General features: G+C 46.1%; 1 protein-coding gene across 1 annotated transcript; it reads right to left on the bottom strand.

Moving 5' to 3' along the window:
- Window positions 1–1,214: 1,214 nt before the first annotated feature.
- Window positions 1,215–10,937, bottom strand: LOC135822551 (protein arginine N-methyltransferase 1-like). Its single transcript, XM_065335352.1, has 10 exons — window positions 10,787–10,937; window positions 8,752–8,835; window positions 7,943–8,098; window positions 7,109–7,172; window positions 6,587–6,729; window positions 6,166–6,253; window positions 5,146–5,261; window positions 4,795–4,945; window positions 4,297–4,418; window positions 1,215–2,463 (listed from the first exon to the last, which is right to left on the bottom strand). Exons 1-10 carry the CDS (start codon window positions 10,823–10,825, stop codon window positions 2,380–2,382), a joined length of 1,047 nt encoding a protein of 348 aa, XP_065191424.1. The 5' UTR covers window positions 10,826–10,937; the 3' UTR covers window positions 1,215–2,379.
- Between the last annotated feature and the right edge of the window lie 109 nt (window positions 10,938–11,046).

Raw genomic sequence — 11,046 nt, 5'->3', positions numbered from 1 at the left:
ATGGCGTTATAGGTGAAACATTGCTGTTTTGGCCCAAATTTTTGGAGAAAATAGCCTTGGTTTTAATGCCATGGCGCTAAAAGTGAGAGACGCGTGCATGGAAAAAATCGGCAGAGTATGAACTTCGAGTACTCGTACGGTGACGTTGCACGTTCATGTCGAGCATCCATGTACTTTCAATTTTCCCTGAAAATTTCAAATTTTGAACCTATCGTGTACAAGGTGGCATACAAACTTGTGTGAAGGTGCGGTGGCGGTATGGCATGTGACAGTGGGGATGGGTACATGCAGAGAGAATCACCGCTACTGTAGGTTCACTGAAAGAATTGAACTCACCTTTAACGCCAGATGCAACTTCCTCCACATTGAATTTTGTTCACTTATAACGCCATGGCTTTATAAGTGAGGGTGGCCTTATATTCGGATATAACGCCATGGCTCTATATGCGCGGAAATACGGTACTTGAAAACACCCGCGATATTCGAGTCTTTCTTCGATGTTGTTTAGTGCTTCAAGCTCGTCAGTAGTTTACTTGTGAGATCGACACCAGAATGGAGAAGTTTCTGGACAAATCAGCGCCTAGCAAGTCAAAAAATAAGGCTCGCGTCGAGTGTTGTCCGAGGATGGCGGAAAGCTGTCTTGCAAGATCCTGTCAGGCAGATGAACACAGCTGCAATCGAGTTTTGTCATGCATGATTTGCGACCTACCGTACAAGAACAAAAAACGGTCGCAATTTCCGCAAAATAAATAAAAATATTTTACCACAATAATCCCACGATTTGTGGCATTTTACCTCGCAACCTTTTCCGCGACATTTCCGAAATTTCTCCGCAAGTTTCTTGAGGGACAGGTCCCACGTAACGGATACGGGAACGTGGGTGATACACGTAAAGTTCCTGCAATGGACCCAGGTTCGCAAAGTTGTGTTTAGTCACACGGAACAAACAAAACCATGAAGAGAAAGGCCCAAACCTGGTGAAAGACGAATCTTAGAAGCTAATCGAATATTTTAATTTCGTGCTTCGGAAACTTCTTCAGCTGAGCGCCCTCACAGCTTGCACAATGCGCTCCATTCTGATTTTCACCCACGTTCTGGCGGAACGTGGGTGAGCCTCCATACACGGCATGTCGTGAATCAGAAAACGGCTGCACGTGGGTCGCTGAGTATCACGTGGTACACACTCATCCAAACACACACAGGAACACTGCTGATTGTGGTGACGGAACACACATTCATAAGAACCACAGAGACGACAGTGGCCATGGCAGTATTTGGCGACAGAAAATTGATAGATAAATCATCGAAGATGAGATCTCAAAAAAAGTTTTGCCACAGCAAACGTACCGAGAATAAACAGAACCCGAGACTGGAAACAACTCTCGAATGTGCATATAAAGCCGGATGGAACATTCACTCTCCCCAAGTGTAAACCGGAATGTAGTACGAAACGATGTACAAAGAGGAGCAGGCATCAAGACAAAGCTGAAAGAAGAGCAGAGGCCAGAAGAGTAGAAAAAAACAGGATGTGTGTTGTATGCAAGGCAATGAAGATGTACTTTGTTACCTGTAGTATGTATGTGTGTAGGAGAGAGAGAAAGAGAGAGAAAGAGAGAGAGAGAGAGAGAGAAAGAGAAAGAGAAAGAGAAAGAGAGAGAGAGAGAGAGAGAGAGAGAGAGAAAGAGAGAGAGAGAGAGAGAGAGAGAGAGAGAGAGAGAGAGAGAAAGAGAGAGAGAGAGAGAGAGAGAAAGAGAGAGAGAGAGAAAAAGAGAGAGAGAGAGAGAGAGAGAGAGAGAGAGACATGCCAGCTCAACAATGGACGACGTGAGAGCTGCTGCTGCAAACACGTCAGTATGCCGGGGGGAAGAGCAACGAGTTAGGACTCAAGTTGGCGGTAACAGCGGTGTGGCAAAGGTCATTTCATTACATACAGGAGACCATCACGTCAGCGCATGGGCACGAACAGCTAAACCGTGCTACACCGGTTAGGAAAGAGCGGCCACTGCCAAAGAAGAGAACAGAAAATAGCACTACCAGACAGAAAGGCTCCTGTGAGAAACACTGCTACTGCAGCTGCTCGCGCCGGACACGATAAGCGTTGCCTGAGCGACTCCAACACATAATAACAGAGATCACACAGACAGCAGGAGCACAGTGGCTACTCTGTGAAGCAGAGGGTGCGCATGGTTAAGTAAAGCCGCTGGGCGTCACCCAACACAGAATGGCACCGGCGTCACCGTTGAAACTCAAGACTGCCACGAGAAGAGCAGAGCAATCGGAACAATGAGCGTACAGTGGAGGACGCGGTGACGGTGAAGGCAGTGCCAGAAACGACACGAAGAGCGTCGTCAGCGATACCGGTGATGGCGTGCTGAATACCTATCTCATACGGAAGTTCTTAGCCTGCTCAACCTGCATGATCTCACCCTGGAAATTGTAGTCAATCTTGAAGTCCAAGTCACGCTATTTCAGATAACAACAAGAACCACAGCACGGCAGCAGTGTAGAACACACGCACATTCAGAAAGGAAGTGTGAAGCTAGCGACGGTGCGCACGTGTATACATACCACATACACCAGTTAGGATGGCAGTGGCACTCAAGAAAAGCACCGAATATAAGACACGGTGAAAGGAAAGGATGCGAAGCCAGCGTCGATGCAGACACTGGATTGGTGCGCATGTATAGATGCCACACGCACCAGTTAGGATGGCCGTGGCATGCAAGAAAAATAAAGACATGGCGAAAGGCTGGAGGACAGCATGCTGCAGCATCAAGGGAAAACAGTACGTTCTGCCCAAAAGACCACATTTTCCAGTGCCATGGCCATGGCCAGTAAGTATTGGACACTCAAGTTAAGTTCGTCCAATGTGGAGTAAAGCAGATTGGTGACAAGAAGGCGGTAGATTGAAATGCACGGATCCAGAAAAAAATATCTTGGTATATCACAGGCGACACCTGTATATCACGGATGCATAGTTCGTATGACTTTGCCACATTCACGACACGACATTTTTTTGCTGAAAACAGCTTCAATCCCACGGATACACTGAAGGCTGAGTGGAACCACAACAAAATTTAATAACACCACTCCCCACACCACATTCGTCTTGGCAAGACACATACAGACACGTACTCGCAGGTAGTGAACAGTCGGGGAGATGTCCTATCTAGGACATCGCACTCTGAATGAGTCTGATTGGTTACCTGTCCCAGAGTTGTCATGGAAGCGTCGGTCGCGCACACGCGATGAAAAGAAGTGCTGCGTGAGCATTTCTGAATGTATGTGGAGGATGCACGATCGTAATGGCGATGGATTTCTTTCCGAATTGGTCAAGTTTGAGGGAATAGGCGGAGAATATCAGACATCGGCGGGGATTGAGGTAGTGTATATTCGATTCTCCATCGAATACCCGACCGAATGGCCGTTTTCGTTTGGGGATTTCATGTGGGGTTTCTCGTAGCCACGCGGCGCTTCTTTGGAAACGATTGGTTCTAATTTTGAATATTTTGCCTTTGGAATGTTTCTTCACCATGTTCACGCCCCGTGTGTTCATTTCGCCCCAAACCTGGCCATGCAGAGGAGGAAGACGAGCCAGCAGGCGCTAGGCCCGTAAATTACTGCCTGGAAGATATTATTTGGCCAAAGCCTGCTGTTGGCGTTTTTGATTTCTTGGATACGACAGCTCTTGGCTAAAACTGGACCTTGGACGGTCTTTCTTGGATATCAACCCAGGACGTGGTGGTCATGGACGTATCGCCATCGCTTTCAGCCAGATCCTTCTGCTGCCTGAAGCCAATGGCGAAAGTAAAAACTTTATCGCAGCAGTAGCTACTGCTCTGCTGAAAGTGCGAACACAAATTGCTTCGCCAATCCTCTTGTGCACTTGCAATTTTCAATGTGACCAAAACGATTCGCTTGCCAGTTCCTTTGTCCAGGCGTACTCCACAACGAGGAAAATAAAATTCGAGAAGGCAAGAGGCAAGATACGAATCTCGACTCGCTTGAGGCAAGCCGCCAGGAGAACGACAACTAATAATAATTATTACTTTTGAGACGAAAGGCCTCAGCAACGGTTGCGTTTGTTTTGAGTGCGACATGTTCATCTTCCTCGGACGCGACACAAAGTTTTGAGTCACGTGTCACGATTACTATGGGAACAGCATAGTATGTATGCTGGGGCATGCTGGGTTCCGTGATGTCCTAGATAGGACATCACCAGGACTGGTGAACACACTTATTGAGGAACACAAGCACACGAAAGCACACCATCACAACACAAGGACCGTCATGTACCTTGTTACGGTCGTTCTTGGTGACAGAGAAGTTTCCAGTCATCTCCTCGCCGTTCTTGCAGGTCAAGGGCTCATCAAGGTAGAACACGGTCTGCTTCCAATGTGTGTAGCGACTGTCCGGGCCTACAACATCAACAAAAACACACAGATCAGCAACATCCAGGAAAGCATCCCCACCCCCACCCCTACCCATAGCCACAAACAGCACAATACAGCAATACTCCCCCCCCCCCCTTCCAAGAAAAGAAAAGTGCACACGCAAAGACAAAGGATGGTGCGTGTGCATGCAAAAAAAGAAAGAACCCTGGGATACAACACTATGACTCATGCGATGAGATATAAAGTACATTTAGAGGGACCTTTCAAAGGCCTTCATGATGCTATGCTAGTCCTTTGACGTTGCACAGTACTTCAAGGCCTATAAAGTACTGATTTTACGACAATCTGAGGTACTAGCACATAGAACTGAATTAGTTAGTTTCACTGTTCTAGTACTCACTGGTGTTTATCCGCTTGATGCGATGGCACTTGTTGAATGACACAATGAAATAGCAGACAAAGGCGTCGAGGAAGTCCTGGCGACGGGTGTGCAGAGTGAACGGTGCGGAGAAGTTCAAGTCTTCGACCTTGACTGTGTAGAGATCGACCTCCTGCATTGTGAATACAGACAAAGCATATCCACTTGAGCCAATACATGCCACACCCCATTCACACACAAATATTTCTCAAGCATCCCATACTGCTTTTGTACACACGTGTGTGTGTGTGTGTGTGTGTGTGTGTGTGTGTGTGTGTGTGTGTGTGTGTGTGTGTGTGTGTGTGTGTGTGCGCGTTCCATGTTATCACCCACCTTCAGGAGATAGCTGTCGGTCATGATCTGCTGTGCATCCACACTGTCCACCAGGGGCTCCCTTAGTGCAACATCGCGAAGCACAGACATGTTGAAACCATACACACGCTCCCACCCTGCACAGTTAGCATAAGGACATACATACAAATCAAACTTCATGTCTTTGACAAGCAGAAACACTATACGGGATACCACACTGTACAAGACTTAGTGTAGACAGAACCAAGAATGCAGAGACAACAAAATAAACCTGGAAAATGCGTATACAGTGCCCTTGGAGCCAGAAAACCAGCCAGGTTGGGGTGCCCCTCCAGAAAAATTGCAGTACACATTCTATCGCCTCTTTAGTTTAGCCTATACATTGCGTCTGGCGAGCTCATTGTATGGTGAAAAGACTGGAGAGAGAGACTGCGCTTCCCATCAACCAACTAAGGGTGCGTTCTTAAATCCTCTCGGAAAAGTTCGAGAAGTGTTCTTATAGCCTCTCCCCAAGCTCTATGAACTTCAGAGGTGGTTGGAACTTGGAGATCCCCGCGTTTTGAGGTCAGCGCATGCGAACTACTGCTAAACGCCACGTGTTGATTATGAGTGTACGGCATTGCCTTTTCGCATACGCACAGTGCGTAATACATTCGTGTAACTCAAGATCGCGGCCCCTTTGGCGCTTCACATATGCAAAAGATCTTCGAACTCTTCGACACCCGTTCCTAAAATATCCCAGTTTTTCCGACTTCCAGGAGAGCTTTCTCCGAGAAGCTAGAGAAAATAAGAACGCACCCTAAACATCAGGAGTTGGAGTGCGTTTGACAAATTTCAAGTGGCAAGAAAATACCCAGAGGCAGAGGAATTCAGAGTACAGAACAAAGGTACACGAAAGGTCCATAGCATACCAGCAAAGGAGCATGGCTGGGCTTGGAATTAAAATCTCTGGACAATCCAACATGAAAAGGAACTAGCATTAGTTCCTACATGCACGTGTTGTTGAGATAAAAGAAAACAAATGAATCGCCTCGCACTCACAGTTGATCTTCTGCTCCTTGTAGCTTTGGTCCTCAATGCCGCATATCCGCAGAGATGCATGGTCGGGGAAGATGAGACCATCGGGTTTCTAAGCACCAATGATACATCCACACGAAATCAGAACATACAGACCATTGAAAATGCCCCCACCTGACGAGGATAATGCCACGTGAAAGCAGAGCAGCACTATTACAAAGTTGTTAGGACCGCTACAGGCCAGCCGGAACCAGTGAGCACAAACACCCAAGTAGTTCAACCACACTTGATAAGCCCGCACTCAGGCGAAGCCTAATTGCACCAACATTGCATTGGCATTTTCAGTAACGAGAATAAGAACTTGCCCAGTCAGAGAGTCACAGTTGACAACGGACCAAGGAAAACAAGAACGTCAGTGTGGTGAGAAGAAGAAGAGAAAACTCACCAGCCACTTGTCGCGGGCAACGAGGACGGTGTCCAACATGGACTCGTAGAACAGGCAGTAGCCCATCCACTCGCTGATGATGATGTCAACCTTCTCGACGGGCAACTCAACCTCCTCGATCTTACCCTTGATGAGGGTGACGACTGCAGGCATACAAGGCAGCAAGGTGTGATAGTGAGAACAATGTTTGAGTCAGAAAAAAGAACAGCACCGGGATGATGCTAACCAGCCAACGGGCACCTACAGCAGAAGTAACTGCAACTTCTGCAGAGGCATCCCACACCTACACTCTACAAGGCACGGAGAAAAAAGAACAGATTACTGCAATGCTAAAGCTGCAGACATGGGAAGAATAGTTATGTTCAAGTTCAGATATCGGCAATGAACACAACAAAAGTTTGGCGATATTGTCGGTCATATCTAGTCCATCTGCCAAGTCTGCTGCCTGTCCCTATTCTACATTGAAGTACCACAGACAAATGAAGAGATATTTCTTTATATAACGATAGAGAGAGAACATACCGTGGTCGTAGTTGTTGTCCTTGACGATGACCTTTGCGTGGTCAATGATACTGGAGCAATCGACCTAAAACACGGAGAGAGAGAGAGAGAGAGAGAGAGAGAGAGAGAGAGAGAGAGAGAGAGAGAGAGAGAGAGAGAGAGAGAGAGAGAGAGAGAGAGAGAGAGAGAGAGATTATAAACCCTGCAATGAGGATCCTATAGCAAGAGCTCATAGCAACTGTGTTCATAGGCCAGCTCACAGCCACACACATGACATTGTACTAGTAATTTGCCTGTGCCACGCTCCGTACAAAAAATCAAAACTGACAGCCTCTGGTACCAGTACAAACATGTCCCTCGAGTGCCAGAGCGATCCACAGTTATTTTCAAACCGCAGGAAGTGTTCCTATTTCCTGCAGGCAGTACCAATGTCGCTGACAACAAGTTCAAGAGATGTCACAGTTCTAATTGAGCAAGTCTCTCATGGGATATTAGTCAAGATGCTCACCCGAAAGAACTGCATCTTTCTGTCGCCGAGTCATGACGACTGTCACTCTCAGAGCAAAAACCAACATTTGCTGGAGTGCTAGAATGACAGTGCTTTATGCTGGCAAATACTACAATCAATCATGACAGTGATAAAAGGCACAAGTGAAGAGGAGGTTCTTTGCACTTCCCTGCTCCCTGCAGGCATGGTGATATTAGTGTAGTACACGTGGTGTATGAATGTTGATAGCCACATGCATGTACCCTTGGCAAAGTAATTTATATGTAAAGGATGAAGGAATGCAGTCGGACCACACTTTCGTACATGGTCTTTCCCCACTAAATATAGCAGAAAAAGAAGGAACTTACTCCAATAACCTTGGCAGCACCAGCCTTGGCACAGAACAGGCTGAGGATGCCAGTGCCGCAGCCAACGTCTAAGACAACCTTGCCCTTGAAAAGGTGCTTGTTCTGGTAGACGGCATCGCGGTAGGTCTTGGTACGCACCTCATCCTTAAGCATTTCCTACACACGGGATAGAATAGTGTACTGTTAGTAAACTTGTCCATGTCTAACTAGTACAAGAAACATAACAGCAATGCCAATGACGAGGACAAGTTCAAGAGATGTCACGGTTCTAATTGAGCAAGTCTCTCATGGGATATTAGTCAAGCTGCTCACCCGAAAGAACTGCATCTTTCTGTAGCCGAGACATGACGACTGTCACTCTCAGAGCAAAAACCAACATTCGCTGGAGTGCTAGAATGACAGTGCTTTATGCTGGCAAATACTACAATCAAGACAGTGCTAGTAGCCACAAGTGAAGAGGATACATAGTCATAATATTATGATCCGGTGACAATTTTACAGGTGTGGACATCGACTCCGGCTAAAAGCACACGCAGCTGTGGCATTGCAATAATGTTTGCTCGTGTACTCATGTGGTATGCACTCAAGGCAGAGTGGCCTAAAACAAAAGGTCTCGCCACACATGTGTACATCTGATACTCATCAGCATTTGAGATGTAGCACGAACCCCCTGCACAGTGAAACGCACACACTTGGGGCCCCAATCATTCAACAGAATTACAATGTCCACAACACCTGATGTGTTTGAAACTACACCTATTTCCCATGTTTACAGTGTTCGTACCACAACAACATGGCTACACACTTACCTCGTGAATACCGTAGTGGGCATAGGAATCAAAGTAGTAGTCCTTGCTGGTCATATCGCCAGCTTTGACTGCATCAGGTGCCACCTTCATGGGACAGAAACACACACACACACACACACACGCATGCACACACACAAACACACACACAAGTGCGTCACTCTTCAGGAATCATCGTTGTACTGAAGAACAAATTGAAACTAATGAACAACATATGGAAACCAAAGTTTGAGAAGCAACACATAATTACAGCACTAAAATATCAAAGTGCCATTTCTAACAATGCATGTGCGAACAAGTTAAAAGGCAGGTAGCAGTACTGGGAAAGCAAAGAGAACGAACATGTTTTCACAGTGCTGGCCAAAGAAATCCAACCTCATGAATAAAATAGTGCCAGGCGCTACGCAGCCCTAACACTACACACACTGCTCTGTGCCCTCGATGACAGCGCAACTTTATTCATGATGTTGGATTTCTCTGGCCACAACTGTACATGAACGTGCAATATATCTAGTAGGGGTCAAACGGTTAGTCCGATTAACCGGTTGCAGACCGGTTACAAGAATTAAAGGTTAACCGATAAGATAACGGTTACGCAGTAACTTTTCATTCAATTTTTCAAGTATCAGGACAGTATGCACTTTCGCAGGCTGTCGCACGCGTACGCAATTTTTGGGCTGTCAACTCGGTCATATCTGGTCTCTTGTGTGTGAGAGTATGTATGAATGAGCATGCAAGAGAATGTACATGTGTGCGTTGTACTGCATAGGGTACATTTTTTGAATGAGTATAGTCAAATATACGGTTAAAAAAGAGTCCGCAGGATTGCCGTGGCTTATAGGTTATAACCGTTAAACCGACCGTTAGCTTAGCAGTTAACCGTCAGGGGTAAAACCGTGACCGTTTGAGCCCTAATATCTAGCACTGTGAGAGCAGCCAACATGCATAAAGCACCTGGTACTCATACATTGTAACTAGTAAGTCACGCACTGGTGCAGTCACGCAGTTTCTTTGCCAAGTATTGCATGCGTGACATACGAGCCACTGTACATCACACCTCAAGTATGGCAAGAAATTCTCAACTAATCTTCTGCGATGTCAATGAAAGAAGAACACCACTTAAATGGGACAATTTAAAATTGTTTTGTTGTTCAGTTTGTCTCGTTAGTCTGAGCTCCCCTGATGAGATCCAAGGTCGCAGCAGCTAGCTGCTTTGAGAGCAAGAAACTTTGGCAGTATTGAATAAATATAAAGCGGCGCAATGATAGATTTTTTTTAGAGATTGGCTTTCAACGTGATGACATCAGAATTGACAATTCTGAAGAATGGCAGAGCACATTTCAGTACGTCAGTAACAGTATCAGATGGACTGGTGCTACGCTTCTTTAAAGAAATGGCGCGAAGCCAAACAAATTCCACTCCAAAAATCGGAGTTGCACGTGCTGGACGTGATGAAGCAAGCTGGAACAGCACAAAGCACCAGGCAGTGCTCAATGAATAGCTAAATTCCTCCTGGAAATATACCGGTACTAGTAATGTATCCGCTACGTGATGTAAATGAATTGAATTGAATTGAACACAAAATTCAGCCAAGGCCTTGCTGCTGATTCAAAAATACACATAGGCAATCAAAGGATGAAGATATTTTGATCCTGGCTTTTCTGATGTGGTACGATCATGAGCGACAGTTGGCTAGCCGAGATAGTATAGTTGACTTCAACTTCAAGCATAATTATTATCAGAACTTCAAAATGGCCACGTGGTAGAAATTTGCAGTGAAATTTTATAGAAAATTTGTTAGCCCCACACTTGCACTGGAGAATGAATGAGACAACAGACTGAGCTTTTGACAACATTTAAAATCGAGGCACTTCATTCATAAACAGTCATTAGAGAAGTCAATGCGACCAGTTCAAAGGCCAGGGGAATGCAAGCCATTCTCCCCGTGAAGCGGCAAGTGATTCAAAATCGTCGCGCAAATTGCCATTGAACTAACAGCTGGGAAGTGAGGTTTACCTACACACTAGAAGACACTCACCTCCATTGGAGCAGCAGCTGAGGCCTCTACACCGTTCATGACTGAAATAAGAGAGGATGTCCACGACACGCGCCAGGACTCACCAAAACACGAATACACACAAACAAGAAAGGGTCAAGGAGACGTTTGCACGAGTACCAGATCAGAGCATGGGGCAAGCCGCAAAAAATCGATTTTTCCTGAAAAATAGCGCTCACAGCACAGAATCTGTTGTTTTCCGCAGCCATTTCCACCGAGACCGCGCATGCACGCCTCTAGTT

This window comes from Sycon ciliatum, chromosome 8 (assembly GCF_964019385.1).
Source record: "Sycon ciliatum chromosome 8, ocSycCili1.1, whole genome shotgun sequence".
Taxonomy (NCBI): domain Eukaryota; kingdom Metazoa; phylum Porifera; class Calcarea; order Leucosolenida; family Sycettidae; genus Sycon; species Sycon ciliatum.
The sequence above is the reverse complement of the archived record's forward strand: the minus strand, read 5'-3'. Positions and strand labels throughout refer to the sequence as shown.

Bases quoted from the DNA above. Each gene is read 5' to 3' on its own strand.
- LOC135822551 (XM_065335352.1), bottom strand. From the start codon at position 10,825: ATGAACGGTGTAGAGGCCTCAGCTGCTGCTCCAATGGAG. The intron at 7,173-7,942 runs GTAAGTTCCTTC...TCCGTGTTTTAG, and splicing joins GTGCTGCCAAGGTTATTGGA to GTCGATTGCTCCAGTATCAT. The intron at 2,464-4,296 runs GTACATGACGGT...TATCTGAAATAG, and splicing joins CCAAGAACGACCGTAACAAG to CGTGACTTGGACTTCAAGAT.